Source organism: Photinus pyralis, unplaced genomic scaffold (assembly GCF_008802855.1).
Source record: "Photinus pyralis isolate 1611_PpyrPB1 unplaced genomic scaffold, Ppyr1.3 Ppyr1.4_LG8, whole genome shotgun sequence".
NCBI classification, from domain to species: Eukaryota; Metazoa; Arthropoda; class Insecta; order Coleoptera; family Lampyridae; genus Photinus; species Photinus pyralis.
Genome location: NW_022170819.1, coordinates 18,850,943 through 18,874,487, shown reverse-complemented (window position 1 = coordinate 18,874,487; position 23,545 = coordinate 18,850,943). Strand labels below are relative to the sequence as shown.

General features: G+C 37.3%; 4 protein-coding genes across 4 annotated transcripts in view; 2 read left to right on the top strand and 2 right to left on the bottom strand.

Moving 5' to 3' along the window:
• LOC116178196 (voltage-dependent T-type calcium channel subunit alpha-1G) overlaps positions 1–23,545 on the top strand; it is a 361,671-nt gene that overhangs the window by 207,092 nt on the left and 131,034 nt on the right. The gene's annotated exons all lie outside the window — the stretch shown is intronic.
• On the top strand, positions 3,738–4,274 carry LOC116178216. The gene is made up of 2 exons (XM_031497651.1): positions 3,738–3,837; positions 3,883–4,274. The coding sequence occupies exons 1-2, from the start codon at positions 3,790–3,792 to the stop codon at positions 4,207–4,209; spliced, it is 375 nt and encodes a 124-aa protein (XP_031353511.1). The 5' UTR covers positions 3,738–3,789; the 3' UTR covers positions 4,210–4,274.
• On the bottom strand, positions 16,496–17,446 carry LOC116178203. Its single transcript, XM_031497637.1, has 3 exons — positions 17,298–17,446; positions 16,934–17,245; positions 16,496–16,879 (listed from the first exon to the last, which is right to left on the bottom strand). Exons 1-3 carry the CDS (start codon positions 17,349–17,351, stop codon positions 16,547–16,549), a joined length of 699 nt encoding a protein of 232 aa, XP_031353497.1. The 5' UTR covers positions 17,352–17,446; the 3' UTR covers positions 16,496–16,546.
• On the bottom strand, positions 20,839–21,835 carry LOC116178204. Its single transcript, XM_031497638.1, has 3 exons — positions 21,695–21,835; positions 21,326–21,640; positions 20,839–21,276 (listed from the first exon to the last, which is right to left on the bottom strand). Exons 1-3 carry the CDS (start codon positions 21,737–21,739, stop codon positions 20,947–20,949), a joined length of 690 nt encoding a protein of 229 aa, XP_031353498.1. The 5' UTR covers positions 21,740–21,835; the 3' UTR covers positions 20,839–20,946.

Genomic DNA, 23,545 nt, shown 5'->3' with positions numbered 1-23,545 from the left:
GGCTTAATACTACTTAAAAAATCAAGTTATACTTTGTATGGGGTTAGCTTTTTTTATATTTCTATTGTTATATACAAATTTAAGGGGAGTAAAAGCGTATTATTATTATTATATTATTATATAGGGGGTACCTACCAGGACCTTTCTTATACCAGTTATATCCTTAAGAATACGTGTACCAGTTTTCAAAGCGATCGTACGTCGTACACGCCTTTCTAAAATTAATCCTAGCGATTTTGGAACAGATCCATTTTTGACCATCCGTTTGTCCGTGTGGATGATAACTTGTTTAGAAACGTGCGATCGCTTTGAAAATTGGTACACATGGTCTTAAGGATACAAGAAAGGTCCCTATTGTTTTTAAGTTACGTAGACTATCGAGTTCGGTATTCAGATGTATCGGATTTTTATATTTGATTTTGTGACAATGGAAACTTTCCCTAAACATTTCTAAATTGTTCTCAAATATTTGAATAACTTAAAAGTACTGCCTTTTTTGAGGCCGAAAAAAAAATTGTCTGAGATCGACCGGGAAATAACATTTTCCTACAGAATTTGGCCCGCAGAATCCACAATTTCAAACAGTTTGAAGATTGGGCTACTAGATCAAAAGTTACAGCCCTATGAATTTTTTTTCGAAATTTGTTTTTTGTCTATAACTATTTATTGAGAGGTCTAATCGAAAACGTACGAACTGTTTTGGATTCTACGCACCAAAATTAATAAGAAACAGTGTTTTCCCGAGAAATTTTGGTGTAGTCGATTTTTGGTAAAAAAGGAAGGTTATACACTGCCTTTTTTTGAGACCCGAAAAAAAATTGTCTCAGATCGACCCGGAAAAAATTTTCTTATAGAATGTGGCCTGTAGAATCCATAATTTCAAACAGTTCCACCAAGATTGAGCTACTAGTTCAAAAGGTACAGCCCTTTGAATTTTTTTCGAAATTGGTTTCTAGTCTATAACTTTTGATTGAAAAGTCTGATCGAAAAAGTACGAATTCTTTTGGATTCTACGCACCAAAATTAATAAGAAAAAGTGTTTTCCCGAAAAATTTTGGAGTAGTCGATTTTTGGTAAAAAAAGGAAGGTTCAAATACTATGCGAAGTATTCGAATACTAAATATTTGTGAAAGTATTTGAGTTACAAATACAAATACTGCTTCCATAAAAGTATTTAATTACAAAGTATTTGAATACTTTAAAGGATTTGAATACTAAAAAGTATTTACAAAATCGAATACTGCCCAGCTCTGTGATCTTGGTATTGAATTAAAGTTAAACGCCCTCCGCTGGTTTTACAAAGTCGTACAGTCTACATAGTCCAGGCAATAGAGGGCATATGAGGACATTAGCTAGCAAAATTAATGGTAGTTCTGGAAGTAGGCTTACTTGATGTTTTTTTGGTTGCTGAACCCAAATTTGTAACTTTCTACCAAAAATTCCCACCTCAACTCCCCCTCAAATCTTGAAAATAAGAAATAAAAATGTTTTTTTTAAGAAATCTTTTTTGTTGTTGTAAAATGCCTACAAATTGGAAATGTAGATAAAGTATGCAACCAAAAACGTCCTAAAACATTGTGACGTAGTACGCACGTAGGGGACGCTGGCGTGCCTTAGTATCCTCATTGGCGACTCAGGCCGAGTTAAGAACTTCGATTACGAACCCACGGTGTTCTTGATCGCTCTTCTGTCACCCCCTTTATCTTTCGTTTTAACCTCCCTCCCCTTTAATCTCTTTTATTTTTCAACATCTGGAAGGCAACCCCCAACCTCCAACTTTTCCTCACCTACGTTCAGACAAGTTGAGAATTAAGAACACATCGACATATTTAACAAATATAGACTTTGAAAAAAGAAGAGAGATTCAGTCTACATTTTCCTACAAGTGCTATAATATCGTCTTGTACTGGGCGAGGGGGGGGGGCATTCCATTCCCCCAAACCCCCCGGTGATGTGCTCAGCCTGAAAGCGTTCAGCCCTTAAAACCTTTTCCAAAAATTATTGTGTAAGTGGTAAGAATACTAGACATTTTGACTAGAATGTTGAACGGGGGGGGGGGGGTCTCGGAGGTTGGTAATACCCCCAAGAAAGACACATCATAGAACCTTCGGCTCTGATGGCATTCCTTACTCCCCGTTGATGCGTTTTGGTTCACAAAGTTCAAAAATTATGGTCCAAGCAGTAACGGTACCACACATTTTGGTAAAAAATATACTGGGGGAGGGGATTCCATTCTCCCAGACCCCGCCCCCGTTCTGCTTCAAAATGTTCTGTGCTTAAGTTGCTATAAATATAACACAACACAGGGTACTGTGTCATACTCATCATGCCAGTCATATTAATTAAATATTAACGAAATCATAGAAAAAAAAACCCTTCCCGCGACTTGAGGGGCTTTCGTGGTAAGAAGTCAACTCTGTACCAAGTGCTAACGGCCTCTGGAAGGGCAGATGCGCGGGTACAGGTTTCGAGCACCTTGTTATTTATTTATTTATTTATTTATTTATTTATTTATTTATTTATTTATTTATTTATTTATTTATTTATTTATTTATTTATTTATTTATTTATTTATTTAATTATTTATTTATTTATTTATTTATTTATTTATTTATTTATTTATTTATTTATTTATTTATTTATTTATTTATTTATTTATTATCCCTCTCTTGTGTTATCCCGGAAGTGAGAAAGTACTCCAAAGACGGAAGAATTTTTCTGGATAAACGGCGCCAGAATGGAGAAGACTAGGGGAAACCTCTCCATTAAGGGCCACACGGTATCTCTTGAAAAGTGCTAATGAAATATGGACTCCTACTCGGATCCCCGAGGTGAACAGTAACCGAAGAGTGCATTCAAAAAAAGCAATCAGGAGAAAGAAAGAGGTAAATTGAGTATGGGAACTTGGAATGTCAAAAGTCTACTAAAGAAGGAAAAGCTTGAATATCTACGGCGAGGAATGAAGACTGGATTTGATTTGTTTAATGTAACATGTTAGTGAAACATGTGGGAGGGACAGAAAAAGGAAAATTAATTATTTATTAATTAAATGTGTTTCAAATTTAAGTTCATGTTTAGTTTCTTTATGTTATTGAAGCACGAGGTGTATCCGAATCAAACAAAATCTCGATGATGTTGGTCTGTCGGTCCGTCTGTACTCTCATTTCCGGCTAAACGGCTAAGCCTATTGGAACCAAATTTGGCACACATATTCATAGGCATAAAAGGGCAGAATCGTCCATGCGTAGGTGTACACAAAATTTTTTAAAATTAATTTTAAGCTAAATTAAGGGTTGTAGTAGACTGGCATTGGCATTACTAATCAAAATAAAAGCAAATTGAGTATTATTGTGGTTAAAAAAGCATGCGGCTTACGTAATGGGTAATTGCGGCAAGCAAATCGCCTAAAAACAGTCCGGCAATTACGTTATAACAGTACCAGAATCGAAAAATAAATTACTTTGGTATTAGCGTACACTAAGGGATTAGGGGACTTGTTAATTCCTTCCCACGCAGATTAAGCCTTAAAGAATAGCATATTTTTGGTTTCCAGTTACTTCCAATACAGGAATAGGTTAATTATGCGATAAACAGATTACGTAAGCCTAATGCAAAACTGCCGCAACGTAATTCGAGAAGTGACAATCGGCGATGATATTATCCAAAGCTTTATTTGAAAACGCTTTGTCGTGTCTAATCACATATAATTTAGCGTAAAACTTGCGTAATTGCTTCATTGTCGCGAGGTATATAACGGGCATTCCGCTATATACACAGTTAGTTTCCAAAATGAAGACTTTCCTCATCCTGGCTCTCTTGGTTGCGCTGTCATCGGCAGTAAGTGAAACCTACGAGCGACCACAATTTCATTCATATTTTTAGGCACTAAATTACGAAAAAGTGAAGGAACATTGCTCGAAGAAGGCCGGAATTGACGTTGCCGTCATTGACAAAGCCTGGAAGGACAAACAATTCCCCGCTGTAGATGGTATCAAGGAGTACACTCTGTGCTCACTGGAGCAGCTCAACTGCATCAACGCCGACGGAGTGGTCTCTTTGAAGTCGGTCAAAGAAGACTGCGAAAGTTACAAAAAATTCGACTGCTCATTCTTCGATAAATGTGAAGCGGAAAAGGGTAACAGCGCACTTGAGACCGCGGCGGCAGTTTACTCCTGTGTTATGGAATCTTACAATTTGTGCAATAATTGATGTTAAATGAGTGTCACAGAATTGAATTTCAAAATTCAATAAAGAAATTACGAATTCTCCTGCAATACGCCATATCCTTTAAATACTTGGTGGGTCGGTTCAATTAAAACGTGCAACTTTAGCTTTCACTGGAAATTGACCTAATCTTCATTATTTTAAATGACGTAGCCTACTTTTAGTTAAACTTCTTTATCAGTCTTGCATTTGGTTTAAATTCGCTCGTCGTCTTTGTCTAACTGTTCTGAAAACAGTTTCCCATCTCATATGTTGACATGCTATTCCATTCCCACATTCCTTTTGCGTTCATCCTGGTTCTTAGGCATTCTTTTACCAATCACTTTTTCGCTCCTTTCCGGAGTCCCGACTTGATCCTTCTCTATTTTTGATTTTTCATACAATTTGTGGTTCTTCCGTTTCAGTTCATCCCATTTCCTTCCACCCCCATATCTCCGCTCCGTAAATAAGCATCCCTCTCACCATCCCATCGAACAGAGGTATTTTCTTGTCCTGAAATTGTTCTTGAAACACATCCGTCATATTCCCCAGACATACCTCGTCGCCACCACCCCCTTCTTAGTTTGCGCATTTGCCCCATTGTGTCTTTGCATTTGGTACCCTAAAAATTTAATTCCGTTTACCTCTTCTATTCTTTCCTCTCTCCACTTCCATTTTCTTCCTTTTACTTCAACCCCCCTTTCCCATAACTCATCATGTTCGACTTTTCTACATTTATCTCCCTTCCGATCCCCATTCTTCCCATCATTTCTTTCATTTGTTGTACCTCTGTTGCTATGATCACTACGTCGTCCGCGTATGCCAAGGACCATATCTCTCTTTTTCCCACTACGGGCCCTTCACCTTGGCCCCGTCTTAATAATTTTTCCATGTCTCTTATCTAGAGTGTTATTAGTATTAGAACCGGATATCTTTTCTGAAATTGGTGGTGACTTGTGACAGTATTTCTATTTCTGGCCGCGGGAATACTCTCGATTTGGACACAGTCAATTACGGAAATGTAAATTTCGGCAGGGGTGGACGTTTCTCACGAAGATGATTTGCTCTTGAATCAGGAGTCTCCCGAAGCCTTTGTTGCGATCGAAGAATATTTTAAAATGCTCGAAGATTAATTCATTTCTCGGCCTCTGGTTATCATAAAAATCAGGAACTAGTCTTAAAATTCGTGATTAATTAGCGCGCTTCCAATCATACTAAACATAATCTAATTGCGACCTGCGTGTCACAGCGGCATGCTGGTTCGAATTCGGGTTCGGGCATGGATATTTGTAAATGTATAGTGGGCCCATTTAAAAATAAAAACAAAAAAGATAAATAAATATTCCTCTTAAGCCAATGATATCATTGAGCTTGTGGGGCTGGTGGAATAGATTTGGAAATCGTTTATATACAGTGCGGATAAATTAGAAAAACTTCTTTGGTGTTTAATTTTCATTTATTTTAGCACATTTCTGATAATTGCGATATTTGAGATGTGGTCACCTGTGTAGGGTCGGGAAAGAATAACCCTACCGCAGAGAGCACTGCGTGTCGTAAGAGGCGACTAAACAACGTGCAAATGAGCCGTAACCGGCAGTGAATAGAGGTCGGGTTGGTAGACGAATGACTTGTTGCCTAGCTTTACCGAATACAAGGAATTTGTAATGGTTAATAGGTATCATTTTCTTTCGAGATAAGTTATGTACGTTAGTTTCAGGATAGATCGAATAAAATATTCAATATCGTGCAGTTTCGTCGGCTTTCTTATGAAATTATGAACGGCAGTGCAAAATAGATTGGTGCAATTACGTTAGATTGGTTGTTTCCACGATTTTTAGTGGTAGCTCGGTTTCTAATTCGTTCATTCCATGGCATACCACAAAAGCAATGACCAATGACTGTCAGACCTCGAAAGAAATGTGGGAGAACCTGCAGAGAATTCAATACTGATTAAAAAGTTGGCAGTAACGACCCTAGAGAAGGGAGACGATGTGAGACAACATTTTAATGATCTGTTTACAACGTGGCAGAAACTCAAGGGAATGCCAGTAAGGTATTATGCACTACGACAGAATCTAAGGATACACTACCAGACCACGAGGAACTAAGAATCAAAATAATTCAGTGTAGAGATTCAAGAAAGCACCATACAGAAACGGGAATTCAGAACGCCTTGGTCGTAAAGAAGAGGTTCGAAGAAAATTGAAAAGGAATTCCCGTACAGGTGCCACCGATGGGGAAAGGAAGGACACATGGTCTAATTTTGCAACCAGAAAGAGAAGAAAACCAACGCAACCAAGGTAAACGTAAATAAAGTACAAGCTAGAACTATGTATTCTAAAGTAGTAATACCAGAAGTCTTTGAAGGAGTTCTCAAATATGAGAGAAGTGTATTGACAATGGAAGTACGTCATACTGATGCAAAGACAGAGATAACTTCATAAAACTACAGAATACAAATGGAATGAAGTCGACGAAGATCAAAGGAAGAGGGACAGTGGAGATTAAGTCGGATTTTGATGGAAAAGTTGAGGAAGTAAACATTCAAGACGCATTTTACGTTCCAGATCTGCTAATGAACCTCCTATCTTTGGGAAATAACAGACAAGGGGATGACGGTCGTATTCGATGATAAAACCGCAGAGACTGTCGACAACACGACTGGACTGGAAAGTTGATCCTCCAGGCGAAGGCAGCCAACGAGCAAAAACATACGTAATCCAAGAAACGACGAACAAATAGAATTCAGTACCAGGAGGGACAACTGAAGAATCGAGACTGGCTGAAACTGAAATATGGCACCGAAGGCCATCTAAACTTTAAGAAACTCCAGGAAAATTCGAGAAAAAGCACCATCAAAGGCGAGATCCAAGGTATAACCATCCAGGGGAAGTTTGTATCCAGGGGAAAATGACGAGAAATCCGTTTTCTCTACGAGAGATGAAATCAGACTTGTGTATTTTGTAGTATTCATCGCCGAGTATCCTGGATGGTGTGTGACTAAACTCCTGAAGAATAAAATTGGCGTTTTCGAGGCATTCAAGAATGACATAGTACAGGTGGAGAATCGGACAGGGAAGAAGGTCAACTACCTAGAATCCGATAACGGAAAAGAATACCCGAACAAGTATCTAAGAACAAACGTAATTGGGAAATGGAGCACGATGCATGATGATTGTTGATGGAGTCTGAATTGCCCTAATCGTTGTGGGATGATGTCATCCACACGGGAAACTACACCAGGAATCGATGTCGATTAAGAAGTTTAGGAAGAAAAAACACACAAACTTTAGACCAGAAAAGTTATTTCCGCGAATTTGTGTGCAAGGTGTACACACGAAACCCAGGGACATTTGAACCTCGATTCAAAGAAGGAATATTTGTCGGGTACGCAGAGAGGTCTAAGGACGTACAGAGTGTGGATCCCAGACGAGTGGAAAATCGGGATCACACGAGATGTAAAAACAAACGAGTTATTGAAGGTCGTGCCATCTTAAGAAACAAGTACCATGCTGACGGAACACTGGACAAGAGGAATGCGAGTTATGAAGAAAGCTCTGGAACACTTGGAGGAAGTGTCGCGGAGGATTTTCGCAACAGAACCAAGCGAAATCAACAAGGAAGCCAAAGAAATGCTCCAGTCTTTTTGGGAAGGAAACAAAGTGTGCGAAATACCGGCAGCACTTTATGGATTACATCAGTCCAGAGATCATGGCATGAAAGATTTCAGGAAGACATGAAGAGGTTCCGTGTCACACCATCTAATTTATTATGATCCATGTGTGTTCTCTATTTGGGACGAGGGGAAGAAACATTCATCCTGACGGCGTATGTCGATGATCTCGTGGTCTTCTCATAGAACAAGAAACGGATCAAAGAAATTGAGACTTATTTATGTAGTTTGTTCAAAATAGGTACAGATGATTTCAGACGGACATTGTTCGATATTTATCATAATTTTGAATTTATAACTCTTTAATGAAAAAAACTAATACAAAGCATTACCTACTTGAATTTTACCGTTTCATAATCTAACAGTAAAGAGCATTATTTGCACGGGTAATTTTTTATCTTTTTAAAGATAAGTGCCGCATTAAAAAAAGTATTCGTATTATGTCATGAATTTTGCAGTGAATTGAATCGAAGTTAGAAAGGACTGCGTAAATACCACCTGAAGGTCGCTTTTTTGAGTGGATAATGGTCCACGTGTATCATACAAGCTTTTTTCCAGTTCCCGGATTTTCCAATTGGCGGATGTGCGTCGAAAGCATTCGTAATTCGGAAACTTATCGTCGGTGGAATTTTTGCAAAAGTGTTGATGCCAATAGGTGGTATTGTGCATTTTTCATTCCGATATCGAAGAAAAAAATGTTGTGGACATACATTTTTAGCCCCGTATTATTGGAAAAAAATACGTTATTATATTCTTTATGGCTGGCTGGCTGTCCGACTGAGATCTCAGCAATTACAATAGCTAGAGACTTCAAATTTTCACTAAAAGCTGTCTGCTATAGTGTAGATGTGCGGGCTCTAGCCTATTGTGAGTTAGATTACTCGTGAGATTGATAATTTTAATCTTTACTAATGAAATACTGATCTGCATTACTAACCATGCGCTTTCATCATCCATATACTGATTTACAACTTGTTTAAATTAAGAAAAGAGATGCTATTTGAGTTTTGTCCGTCCGTCCGTCCCGATACCCACTGCCGCGATATTGAAATACTTTTAGAGGAATTGTCCTAGAGTCCTGGAATTATTTGCAGTGAGTAGGTTATAACTTGAAGGTCATAAGGGGTGAGGGGGATGCTATGAATCATTTCCCGGGATGCTGTTTCTGAAATCAAAATTTCTTCTACAAACTACAACTTTCCTGGAAGAAATATATCCAATGGAAATGTTAAAAACTTTAAGAGCGAATGTCCTTAAAACGTTTAAACAAGATATATCTATTGGTGGGGTTTAAACGAATCTCTCGAAAACGAGAAGTCGGAAAACAATGTTCATAAAGGACAAGGCGAACGTCTGGATAAATCGAGAAAACTTTATGACTTGAGTTGTTTTGCCACCCACTTACTTCTCGTGTAAGCTTTTGGGCTCCTTTTTGTAGCGTTTTACCATCAATTAAAATTAAGTGATACGTTTCCTGCCCTTGTAACGAAAATTCGGAATGTGCATTTAACTTTTTTCGAAATTTCGTTCTTAAGTAGGTAGTAGAACAATTTGGGAATTACAAATCATAGAAATTCAGAGTATCAAAATTTAGCGGTGAGAATTGGTAAAATAAATGATATCCTTGGTGGAAATTCAAAGAATGAACTTGTCAAATGCGGTGGAAATGTGGTGCGTTTCTTTGCATCATTTAATCTAAATCAAGTATTCATTTTCTTAATCAGGTTCGGAAGTCGAGTCTTCTTAATTAGTGCTATTTGGTTGCTGTTACTGGCTCTTCATTTGGTCACTTGCTTGCTAATGAGAGGCGAGTCAGCGGGTAGTAAAGGTTATAGTAGGGACATATGGTACCTTAGAATGCAAGGGAGACACCTGAGGAATACTGCTTTTTCCACCATGCAGTATTAAAAGACGATGCTGAGCCGTTCCCAGAAGCATCGGCAAACGCGAAACGGGACTTCTACATTCGCGACTTAATAACGTGGTCGCACAACCAAGATTGAGTTGGTTGAAACGCGGTTCAAACGTAGGCAGTGGAAAAGCAATTGCAAGGTACTCATTTCCACCATGCCCAAGGATCTACAAGAAAAGGGGTTCATGGATCTTGGGCCTAAAGACCCTAGGTGTACAAATAGCCGATTCAACATGTCTTTTGGTTCAAAGTAGATCTACTCCCCGAGAACACACCTACCAAACGAAGGGTTCTATCCCAGATCGCAAGATTTTATGACCCACTAGACTGGTGGGCCCCCGGGGTAAACTGTTCATGCAGGAACTATAGACAGAAGCCACTGAGTGGAATGAAAAGCTTCCATTCCGGTTGATGAATAAATTGACTACTTTCCAAGAAGATGTCCAGCAAGTAGGGCCCATCGAAATTCCAAGATTGATCCACTACCGAGTTCCATGCCTTCTGTAACGCATCAGAAAGGCCCTACGGCCCCGTGATATATCGCCGGGTACTGTGTGCAAATGAACAAGTAAAAACCGAAATCGTGGTTGGACCTTTGTGGAGCAGTACTGGCGGCCAAGCTGTTTCCAGGAGTAAAAAAAAACCCTTCACCTGGGAAACATTCGCATGGGTAGACTCTATGATTGCGGAAGCATGGATTAAGGGTAATACAATATTCTCGTGAGCCGGCTTTATGGCTCAGTGGTAGAGCGTTGGGCTATAAATCCGGAGGTCGGGTGTTCGAACCTGGGTTGAGGTGAATTTTTCATCTGTGGCAGATATGGAAATTACCTTGGACCAGTTTTGAGCATTCTGCCGGCTACTCCGAATTAGGTTTTCCTGCAGTTTTCCTAATTCGTAAGGTAAATACCGGAGTAGTATAGAACAACTTAAGACCTTCTGCAGGGGCACCTCTAAAAAGCGTTATGCGGGTCACTCTGTAATTGGGCGCAAGCCTGTTGAGGGCCCAGAACAAGAGAGGGATAATAAATAATAATAACAGAATTAGCGAAAATCTCATCTAGAACCATGTTAAGACAGAGGATAATGTAGCCGACTTAGTATCTTGAGGGACAACTTTGAACCAGTTCCCAACAAGTGAGTCCATGGCTAAGAAAGCATTTCTGGCAGTCTTCCACCGATTCACGGCCAGAAGAGGAGCATGTACGGGGCTATATAACGACAACGGGACAAAATTCGGCGCAGAAACTCTACTGCGAGTAAACAGCCAGGACCAAACCGGATTTTTTCGTCAAATGGAGTCAATTGGAACTTCATTGCATATTTGATATTGTGCTGTTCCTGAGTATGCCCATAGTAGAAATACTGCAGCTTGTTCAGCAGTAACTTTTAATATTGGCGGATTGCAATGTAAAATCCCAAAAAAAGTCTCTTAAAATCTGAATAGGTACTTAGGTACTTACAAACAGAAAGATCGTGTATTTGTTTGCTACAGAACAATAACTGATCTTAATATAAAATACAATACAAAAGAAAGGAAAAACATCTCCAAGTTTCTTAATTAAGAAGAAAATGTAAATTTTAAACTTTAGAGAATTAATGAAGAGCACTCGAGCTGTGGAAGAATACAAGGGATAAAGTTATCCATCTCGCTTACGGCTCCCGACACGTAGATCTGGAAACTCATTCGGCTCGTTGCCTTTAATGGAATCATTACCGAAACCGCAACTGACAGCATGTAACAATTTGGAATTATCTACACAACATCCCCCGTGGTTTCCAGTTATTTAAACCTTTACGCAATTGAACTATACGGCGTTGCGTAATGAAAATGTCGATTTCAATAACACATGTGATTAAAATGTGTCGGCGCCGCTCTACATCAAATCAAATAACAGCAATTCGATATTGAATAGTTCGCTATTACACGGTTTCCAAATTTACAAAAAAAATTCCGCAACTTTAAAATAATTTGCTATAAATCACACTATTTATTTAAATTGAAACGTTTCCAAACAACAGACCGCACGATCGATCGCCGTATTTTCGCCACGAGAATTTGCTCCGCTTTATTTCCAGTTGTTTGAATTCGTTCCGTGGAGAAAATAAACATAACGTCAATTCGCATTTAATCATGAAGTACCTATTTTGTCTCAATCAGTGTTCATTTTCGCCTTTATAACACGATGATGCTAAGAAAAAAAAGAGACTTCTCTCTTTCGAATAAATAAACTTTCTTAAGTCTTGATTTATTTTTGCACCACTTATCGATCACTAGGAAAAAAATTACTTTCCTACAAATAATTGCAACATTTAAGTTGAAGCGACCTGGGCGTGAATTTGTATGATTGCTTTGGCTTCCATTAGCACCTTTCATACAAAGTCTTTAGGGTGGAATTCATAGATATTACTTAAGTTACACTTACACTTTACTCATACTTAGCGCGTACTTAGTGGTATTCAAAGATATAGTTACGGTGACGCATGACATTCCACTTAAACTAAACTAAGTGTGCTCATAGTAAAGTGTAAGTCTAACTTAAGTAATGTCTATGAATTCCACCCTTAATTCAACTGGAGTGGTCTGAGCCTAATTCAACCGATACAACTTTTTACCTGTGGTTTTTTAAATAAATTTCTAGAAATCTCTACTAAAACAGTAAAAGACCCGAAATATTCGTCCACCGTCAAAATTTAGTTAATTGATCCTGCGGAAAACTGACTGAATATTCATCCCTGTGTAATCAGAAAAATCGAACTTAACGTACAGAGGTTATCTGTTATTTTGCATTAGTTAATTCAAAATAACGTTTTCTATAGATAACCTGCACGTTAAGTTTAACGTTAGTGATACATTATAGGGAAAAATGTTGTGATATTTACGAAGAAACACAGACTTGGTTTGTTTTACTTGATTTTGTATTTCCGTATTTGTTGTTCCTCTTAGAAGTTTGTGACATGCGTAAAACTTCGTTTTAATTTTATCGCTTTGTGATTGTTCAATTTTGTTAAAAGTAAGACACATCTGGTCGGTTGCGATAAGGAGGTTTATCAGGCGAAAATTAATTAACGCACGTGATTTATCGGTGTTAAGAGATAGCGAAGACATGGGTGTTTCTAAGAATTGCGCGTTTGATATTGGCGTAAGTGGTGACGCGAGATGGAAACTTGGCGTTATGTGTAATCCAGCCTCGTACGAGCTTTCCTTACGCCGTAAACCTATTTCTATTGTTTCGAAGATTTATTTGTCAACAGCTCTTTATATATTGATTAATACTCCCAGTGTGGACTATTTATAGTCCAGAGATCTTTCAATTCGGCTCTACAAATTAAGCCGTTATTACTATCTTCCATTTCTCACTCCTAAAAAATAAATTCAGAGGTCCGTAAATACAATATTTCTTGTAAGGACGCGCCGGTTTGAGTTCGTCGAAGTACCGGGTGTTTAATAATGCTGGTATATTCATGTACTGTGCGTTTATTAATTTTGATATAATTATTTTAGAAAAAACGGGTGCTTTAAGTAGCGTATAATCTACGATAATTTTGAAGCAAGCATTTTTGCCTAAAAAAGATATCCGTTTCAGGGGATGATTTATTAAGGTTTAACTTCACCTCCTTAAGAGAAACGAAGTGGGGTGTAGCGATCATTTCTTTTGTGAGTTGCGGTAAACTTTGCGATAATTAATTTTAGGTTAGATTAAACTATCAATACCCGAATCTATTAAGAAAAATCGTTTTTCACTCGACCTGCGACCAGTTTTGTACAAATTTGGAAGTAAAGGTATACAAATTGTTTAATTAACAAATCGTTTTTTGACTGTGTGAATCGTGATAAAGAGGCCAAAATATGTCAATAAAATTCGTTTAGTCCAGTTTCAGACATTGTTGTACAACTTTAGAGAAAAATGTCATGCAACAAACATGCTGATACTGTCAGTTACAGTATTGAGGTTAATAGTTGCAATATACATCGCTACTGGGCACCCGTAGCATATTGTAATTAAATTGTATCTGCGTCCATGTATTGATAATGCCAATACCAGATAATTCGCAAACATTGTCAATAGGATAAACGCTTCGTATCAGGTTAGAATTCGACGCGCGCTAATAAATCAAGCAAGTGTTGGGGACCAAATGCTCTAAACGGATTCTGTCGATGAGTATTTACACGCTCGAAAGCTCAAGATACCTCTAGTTAGAGTGTTCGGGTACATAACAACCCGTAACTTGATTTACTCTAAAATTGGGGAAGTTTTATGCTCGCTTCCTTTCGCGTTTTATTATTATATCGTTCCGCAGAGTTAAACTTGTCTAACCGTTAAGTAGGATACGGGGTGTGTTTTTATTGCACGGCAACTCGTCAGCGTTCTAGTTAAATAGTACCCGCATTACAAATTGTTCTGTCGTTGCCCATCGCCAATTTATAAGGGAATTTAAAGTAGGAGTCGAACTTTTAGGTGTGAGGAACGATCCATTCTATACAAATGATTATATTTTACACAACCCTGTTCCAAGTATCAGAGTTCTTAATGACGATTTTTAGCAGGATTTCTTAAAGCTCTCAGCGACTCAACATTGGTGGCGACTGTGACAGGACTCCAGACTAAACGGACTAGTTTTACGTTAATCAAAACTTTATTACATTTTTACTGACAGATCGTTCTCCTGCCTACTACACAAATTCTTCTTGATTCCAACACGTGGTATTTGTCACTGACCCTGAGTGTGTTTATTTTAGCTTTATCGATTGATTTATGTTGATAAAATTTGTTTCATCTCTAAATGATTGGTTTTATGTTTAATCGAGCCCAAATTCGACTTAGATAAGGGTTCTCATGTTAAACTTTCTATTCGTACCCGTGATAACGGGGGGTGTTCGTTTGGTAAATAAATTATTTGTACTTGTGAGAGCAGAGCCGGGCAGTATTCGATTTTGTAAATACTTTTTAGTATTCAAATCCTTTAAAGTATTCAAATACTTTGTAATTAAATACTTTTATGGAAGCAGTATTTGTTTTTGTAACTCAAATACTTTCACAAATATTTAGTATTCGAATACTTCGCAAAGTATTTGGATACTTCGTAAAGTATTCGAATACTTCGCAAGGTATTTGAATACTTTGAGAAGTATTCGAATACTTCGCATAGTATTTGAATACTTAACCTTCCTTTTTTCCAAAAATCGACTACACCAAAATTTCTCGGGAAAACACTTTTTCTTATTAATTTTGGTGCGTAGAATCCAAAACAATTCGTACTTTTTCGATCAGACTTCTCAATCAAAAGTTATAGACTAGAAACCAATTTCGAAAGAAAATTCAAAGGGCTGTAACTTTTGAACTAGTAGCCCAATCTTGGAACTGTTTGAAATTATGGATTCTACAGGCCACATTCTATAAGAAAATTTTTTTCCGGGTCGATCTGAGAAATTTTTTTTGCGGGCCTCAAAAAAAGGCAGTGTATAACCTTCCTTTTTTTACCAAAAATCGACTACACCAAAATTTCTCGTGAAAACACTTTTTCTTATTAATTTTGGTGCGTAGAATCCAAAACTATTCGTACTTTTTCGATTAGACCTCTCAATAAATAGTTATGGACAAAAAACAAATTTCGAAGAAAAATTCAAAAGGCTGTAACTTTTGATCTAGTAGCCCAATCTTCAAACTGTTTGAAATTATAGATTCTGCGGGCCAAATTCTATGGGAAAATGTTTTTTTTCCCGGTCGATCTCAGACAATTTTTTTTCCGGCCTCAAAAGAGGCAGTACTTTTAAGTTATTCAAATATTTGAGAACAATTTAGAAATGTTTAGGGAAAGTTTCCATTGTCACAAAATCAAATATAAAAATCCGATACATCTGAATACCGAACTCGATAGTCTACGTAACTTAAAAACAATAGGGACCTTTCTTATATCCTTAGGACCATGTGTACCAATTTGCAAAGCGATCGCACGTTTCTAAACAAGTTATCATGCACACGGACAAACGGATGGTCAAAAATGGATCTGTTCCAAAATCGGTAGGATTAATTTCAGAAAGGCGTACGTATCGTGTGCACGACGTACGATCGCTTTGAAAACTGGTACACGTATTCTTAAGGATATAACTGGTATAAGAAAGGTCCTGGTAGGTACCTCCTATATAATAATATAATAATAATAATACGCTTTTACTCCCCTTAAATTTGTATATAACAATAGAAATATAACAAAGCTAACCCCATACAAAGTATAACTTGATTTTTTATCTTGTATACTATTTTAAATTTTTAATGTATTTTAGTGGCAAGTATTCGAATACTTTTCAAAGTAAAATAATGAAATCCTTTTCAAAGTATTCGAATACTTTTTATAGTATTCGAATACCTTTGATTGTATTAGAATACTTTTGAAAGTATTCGAATACATTCTAAAGTATTTGAATACTTATTTTGTAAAGTATTTGAATACTTTTCAATGTATCTGTATCTAGTATTCGCTTGTGCTGGACGTAAAAGTATTTAGTATTCAAATACCTTTGATTTGTGTAAAGTATTTACTATTTAGTATTCAAATACTTTTTGAAAGTATTCTGCTCAGCTCTCAAACTAATAAAATTAAGGCCTTTATCAAATTTTTGAGGAAATTTACTTGGATTCAGGTGTTTACTAGGATAATCTATCACATTTGATCATAAGGGTGGTCTTCAATTAAAGCTACCTATGCAAATTTGCAGAGAAAATTTATTCAGGTAAATCTGTTTTGTACAACACGTGTTAATCCTTCTTGGTTTGACTGAAAAGTTTAGGATAGGCGCACGACAAAGCCAGATAGGCAGTTTCTTCTTTACTGTCTCCCTTCTTCTTCTCACATTCCTCTATGAATGAACAGTCCTCAATCTTTTTCATAGAGCACATTTTCTTTAAGTGCTGTAAGCTGATATTTCCATTGTCGTCAAAGGCATTAAATCCTTCGGCCACACAAACCAAGTATTTCTTGAATTCTGGATCATCTGAAATGACACCTTCCTTGCGCATTTTTTTAATCAGTTCTTTATCTGCTTTGGTTTTATTTTTACAGTCCTCGAAAACATTTTTTATACCATTTACCTGAAACGTATAATGTACTGTTTTCCACAATACAATAAAAGAGCTAATACATACCATAAGGTTGGGAACAATGCACTGGCTCACTAAGTAGACAGTCTCCTCGCAATCGGCTCCTTTCTTCTGTTCACAAGTGTCTACATACGAGCAATTTGTAGTGTTCATTTTCTCGCATACGTTCTTAACGTACGTTAAATTAATATTGCATGGTTCCGTAAGAGACCCCTGCTTCACCATGACGCATTTGAAGAAGGCGATCAGTTTGTCATCTCTGGTAACGTTCTTGCTTTTCCAAGTGTACTTCAATAAATCTTTCTCGACACCGGACTCTTTTACGCACTCTTCCTTCGTTTTCTTCCATTCTTTACTCTAAGAAAAAGCACAAGATCGACACTTGCAACGAAATTCCCCATGCACTTACCGCGTAAACGCCCGAAAAGGCGCAAATACAGAGGATGACTGCGATGCTCTTCATCTTTCGGAATTGTGTCCTGGTTGTATCGATCGCTATTTTTATAGTGGAACAGGTACAATTGATCTGGCTGAATGAATAGAATTTGTTCTTATGTAATCGGATACGACAAACAAACTATTATGCGTCATATCGTTTTGCGATCAAAAAGAGGAACCCCTTATTCAATAGACATACAACTGTGTTTTTATATTCGTAGTATTTGTACAATAAGTTAAACTGGTTGAAGGACACCAACAATGCGAGTCGGGCGTTTTGATTCAATTGATGGGTTATGTTATCCAAGTTATTAAAGCAATTTACACACGTAACATATTTTGATGGGAAACGTCAGACTTCAACTCCACAATTGGTAATATTTATATTTTAGATGTATACCCTTTGACAATTCAAATATACACAAGTTACCTTATAAACACTCATAATGGACCCATGAGTTTGGGGGTTTTCTTGCTTGAATTTTGAACAAACTTTAAAATGAGAAACTGATTTTAATTTTATCAAATCTAATTCCAATGTATCTATAAATGGCAAAAATACGTGCAATACAAATTGCTTCAAATTTGCTCACACGTTAATATCTTTAAGAAAACACAAAGCCAGCAAGACCAATTTTAATTTACGACTCATTTCTTCATAAATGAAATAACGGTTGGTACTGTAGTGAGACTTATTATACCACTCACCTTTCAAATCCCCATTTTCTAGATGATAGTTTTAGCACCCTAGATTTTACGTTGTTCCTTGTGATATTTAAAAACGTCGTAAGAGTTCATTAGGTTTTAATATTTTAGAAATAAACTCATTTCATTTACAATAAATGCGCCGTGGAAGAAACAATGTCCCTCGGCAATTAGAAAGCCCACGGGCGTACCAGAATAGTCAAATGGCGAGCTTTTGTCATTAGGAAAACGTTGTGCTCAAAGATATTGCTCAAGGGAATGCATTAGTAAGAACCATTTTTTCGTAGCTCAACATACGCTGAAAAGATTGTAGTCAAATTGCTGCTTGATAAGGGCGGCATCGAAGGGCAGAAACACAGTCTTACAAAATTATTGATTTCCAACACATAATCGAGGTTCCTCAATAAATTTTAAACCAGTCCAGTGCATTATGCGGGTCACTCTATAATTGGGCGTAAGCCTGTTGAGGGCCTAGAACAAGAGGGACAATAAATAAATAATAACAAAAATTATACGCCTTTTTGACTTGTACGCCCTGTTATTTTTCCCGATATGTGTTGAGCCGGGAGGAGGCCATATGCTCACATGTTTTTCCTCGACTGTGCCGCTTTTAATTTCGGTATAACGAACGAACACAAAAATGACAGTACTCAGATCCTATTAACTACGGGAACGCGGACTGGTATTAGGGATTGAAATTAACAATGGTTCACAGAACCAAGTTCTATTGGCCCCGCTGACAGAATAATCATAATGTCTTTTGCTTCTCACAGAACCCATATTTAAGGTACAATTTAACCTTACTGTCAACCGTAGTAACCAATTTAAAACCCACCTGAAACCAGTTTAACTGGTGACACTTGAATGAAAAAAATGATTAAATGATAAAGTTAAAATATGAAGAATGAATTAATCCTTTCAGCTAAGTTAATATAATTGACTAGCATCTTGGTGCAATTAGCAAACTTAATTCAATTTCCAATTACAAATGATTGCAGATAAGTGGATCGTGTCAATTCCTTCACAAACATGCTTTACCTGCTGTCTTCTCTTTTTGGCGCAGCAACCTCCATTTAAAGCGCCTATAACGTAGAACAACAACAACGTTTCTACATCTTTTCTCTATAAACGGGTATGCTTAAATCCCTGCCGAACGCTTTCTTTACAAGTTAAATATCCATTTCTTAAACGGGTTTATTTTACTCATTACTTGATCATGAACGTCGTTTAGGTACAGATTCTTAGAACAATTTTAGTATTACGAGTGCGAACTACACAGGTCACCCCCCTTTTTGATTTCATTAGCAGTGAAATACATACACATACATGCAAGTGGATCCTGCCAAGGTGTAAACCAAAGATGAGGGTCTCAATGATGCTATTAAGAGAACAACTGCGAGAGATTTATCATTTCGTGTGTCGACTCGCCAACGATTTTCTTCTTCAGCGGATCTGCAATTTCCCAGAAGGTCGAGATCCACCTTGGAGAAGATTTTCTGCTCATACTCATTGTAGGAAACCAATCAATGGTAAAACTATGGTGCAACGTAAAAGGTGCTCAGAATGGTTTCATGGTTTCTACGTCCACTTATCAAACCCACCGATATAACTTGACTTTGCAACTCATGCTTGATTTTATCCAAAAGAAGAAGAGGTCGATCGTCTTCCTGGTCTCTTCCTCCTGTCTTGTAAAGACAAAACGGGCGGACTCCTTGGACACTTGGTACCTATCACTCTGACGAACCCAAACCGTCCCAGGATAAGAAAAGCCTTGCTGAGGGGCTGCAAATCCACTGTAAAAACATCAGGACCATCCGCAAAATCCCCTGAACAATTGAACAAAATTCTTTAACCGTCAGGAAAGATTCTTTTAACATGAGCGGCTCCAAAAACACTAACCTCGTCGCAATAATAAAAGAAAATATCCAGCAGTGGTTCTTCTCGCAAGAAACATCCCAAACCGCTTTCCTTAGCAAAGATGGTTGAAGCAAAAATTTCATTTCAACTTAGTTATGGAAGGGGTACTTAAATTTGCATTTAACCAACTGCTTCCTTGCGGTCCAGACAGAACCTTGGATCGACTCATTTTTCTGAATAGAGAAGGGGATCAACTCCTTCCCAATCGATTACAGCCCAGGGAGTAACAACACCTTAAAGACATTATAGTCCGAGAGCTGGTGGACATTTTTGGGCGGGTATTTGAGGCACGCTGAAAACTTGTCCACCACTTCTCCAATAATACCCAAACACCGAAATGCAGACCTGGCTGGAGAGAAGCGGGGCTAAAGCAACTTTTTATATTTTTAAAGATACGATTTTTTTTTTCAAAAATGCTTTTGAGGCACTTTGAAATTTTTATTACTTTTAAATTTAATATTTCACGAGCAGAAAAATAAGTATGCCAGACTATTTAGTGGGGCCTTACACTTTGCCAGGCGCCTTCAAAGTTTGAAAGAAAAGACAGCCGTCATACACCCAGTGTACTTTCAATGGCACTAAGCAGGAATTTACAAAAAATTACCCTCTGTACCCCAAACCCCATTCAAAGGCGTCAACAAATTAAAGGGGAAATGCAAATTTCACCACTTTTTTTAGGGTGGCTTCCAAACGAAACATGCTGGACCCTCGTTTTATTTGGAAAAAGTGCTTGTTTTGATCCCCTCTGCCACCCACCTTTTTTTACATACTTATATGTAACACGTTGTAGAGTTAGTAAATTCTGACTCTGTTGTTGCTTTAGAATAATAAAAACAGTGAATGTGGTTTGGATGGTGGTAATTGTAGCAATTGTTGATTAAAGGACGATGTACTTTTAATAGTGTACTTCTCTTGTAAACAACATTTTCAAGATTCAAAGCGTCAGAAACCTGCAAAAAGATTCCTTTCTGTCAGAATAGTGCTTGTGGCCTCAATATTTACTCTTCTTTCGCTTTACACATCTGTGGATAGGCGCACGACAAGGCAAGGAATGCGGTTTCGTCTTTACTTCCACCTTTTTTCTTTTCGCATTCATCTATGAATGAGCAGTCCGCACATTTTTTCCACGCACAGATCCCCCTAAGGTATTTCAAACTGATGCTTCCGCTCTCATCGAAACAGCCGAATCTATCGGTGACGCAACCCAAGAACTTTACCATGCTTGGATCGTCCGAAACGATGCCCTCCTTGTGCAGTTTCATGATCAAATCAGCACCCACTTTCGATTGATTTTTGCATGCCTCGATCACATTCTCCGAACCATTTCCCTAAAAAGAATAATACACTTCCATTTTGTAGAATCGGATGCTTACTAACAGGTAGGTGAGGAAGCACGCATTGGTTTACTAAAAAGACGGTTTCTTTACAGTCAGCGCCTTGTTTCTTCTCGCAAGTATCTACAAATGAACAATCGCCCAATTGCATTTTCGTGCACATGTCTTTAATCCCCGTCAAATTAACTTGGCACGTCTGGTTATTTAAAGATCCGTATTTTACCATCGTGCACGTGAAAAACGCTATCAAATTGTCATCCTTGGTCACGTTTCTAGTTTTAAAAGTGTAATGGAGTAAATCCTTATTAACACCTGACTCTTCCATGCACTCCTTCATTATCTTCCCATGCTCTTTCTGCTGATGTGTGTTACAACATTAACATTTCTCGTAAATACATTGGTAGGTACTTACAGCGTATACAACGGAAAAGCAGGCGAATATCACAAGGATTTTCATTTTGATAATAAGTACCCCTTCTGGGACACCTCGTCAATTTATACTTGAACGAAGTGACGTGCTGTGAGCTGGAAATTGGCCACCACACAAAGTCAGTTAAAGTGAGTGAACTGATTAAAAAAAAACAAATTTGGCACTTTGTAATCGCGCTAACGCAAAAACTGTCTGAATAAAATTATCGCAATTACATTTGTTAACATCCGCCTCGATTTTGGAGGTAATGACAAGTTATACGTAATTCGCCAATTAAAAAATATTAAAAAATGAGATGCGATCACTTGAACACACTCATTGAGGGCAATTTACCTACATTGAGATTTCTAGAAAAACTGTCGGTTTCATTTTTGAAGCGTTGTGGCAAATTGCGTTTGTCGCTTATGCTTGTTTTTAATTTTTTGGGTTTTTGGTTCTAACTATATTCCAAGTCCTCCATTAGAGATTAGATCTGTGGTTAAATAGATAAAGAAGTTACAATGGCCCACAATTTCAGTTTCTTTCTAGAAACTTGCAAAATAAAAAAAGGTTATTACTGTTATTACTCATCATAATTGTGGGCATTTATACTTGTTAGACATTTTAATGGTAATTACCCGTGATTTTTTTTAGATTTGGGCCAAAGTAACCCTGGTGACTATTGTTTTTCCTGAGAAATAACACTGGAATCTGATATTGGGCCATTGTAGCTAGTCACATGGGGTTACTTTGATTTACAATGAAGGACAAATTTTATTTTATCAAAACATTTTAATTGGTTAAAGTGTTACATTTAAAACTCAACAAATAATTTTTATTGAAATTGATGCATGTCCCCTTCTGTTATGAAGTTTTAGCGGGTTGATTTTTGATTAAGATATTGTCCTTTTAAATCCAAGATTTTTTAATTTTCAATCGACAGTTGGACCATTCTCTGCTTTAGTGGGCATTTTCACTACTAGTCCTGGATAGTAATTACCTTCATAGCTAACAATTACAAGGTCGCCTTCCTTCAAATCTAATCCATTTATTTCTTCTACTGGTACTTGCTCGGTAACAATATTATCTTCGTTTCTTTTTAGAACCTCCCTTTGTCGAAGTTAGTTTTTTTAAGGGTGTCTAATTCTGTTTGTGGCAAGCGGTTAAGAATTTGAGTTCGATCAATAGGAATAATACCAGTTTTTCTGAAGCCCGAAAACATGTTACTTTTCTTTTCTTCGTATGCTGGGCAGTATCCGATTTTGTAAATACTTTTTAGTATTCAACTCCTTTAAAGTATTCAAATACTTTGTAATTAAATACTCTTATGGAAGCAGTATTTGTATTTGTAACTCAAATACTCTCACAAATATTTAGTATTCGTAAAGGTATTTGAATACTTTGAGAAGTATTCCAATACTTCGCATAGTATTTGATACTTCACCTTCCTTTTTTTTTACCAAAAATCGATTACACCAAAATTTCTCGGGAAAACACTTTTTTTATTAATTTCGGTGCGTAGAATCCAAAACAATTCGTACTTTTTCGATCAGACTTCTCAATCAAAAGTTATGGACTAGAAACCAATTTCGAAAGAAAATTTAAAAGGGCTGAAACTTCTGAACTAGTAGCCCAATCTTAGAACTGTTTGAAATTATGGAGTCTACAGGCCACATTCTATAAGTAAATTTTTTGCCGGGTCGATCTGAGACAATTTTTTCTTCGGGCCTCAAGAAAAGGACCAAAAATCGACTACACCAAAATTTCTCGGGAAAACACTTTTTCTTATTAATTTTGGTGCGTCGAATCCAAAACAGTTCGCACTTTTTCGATCAGACTTCTCAATCAAAAGTT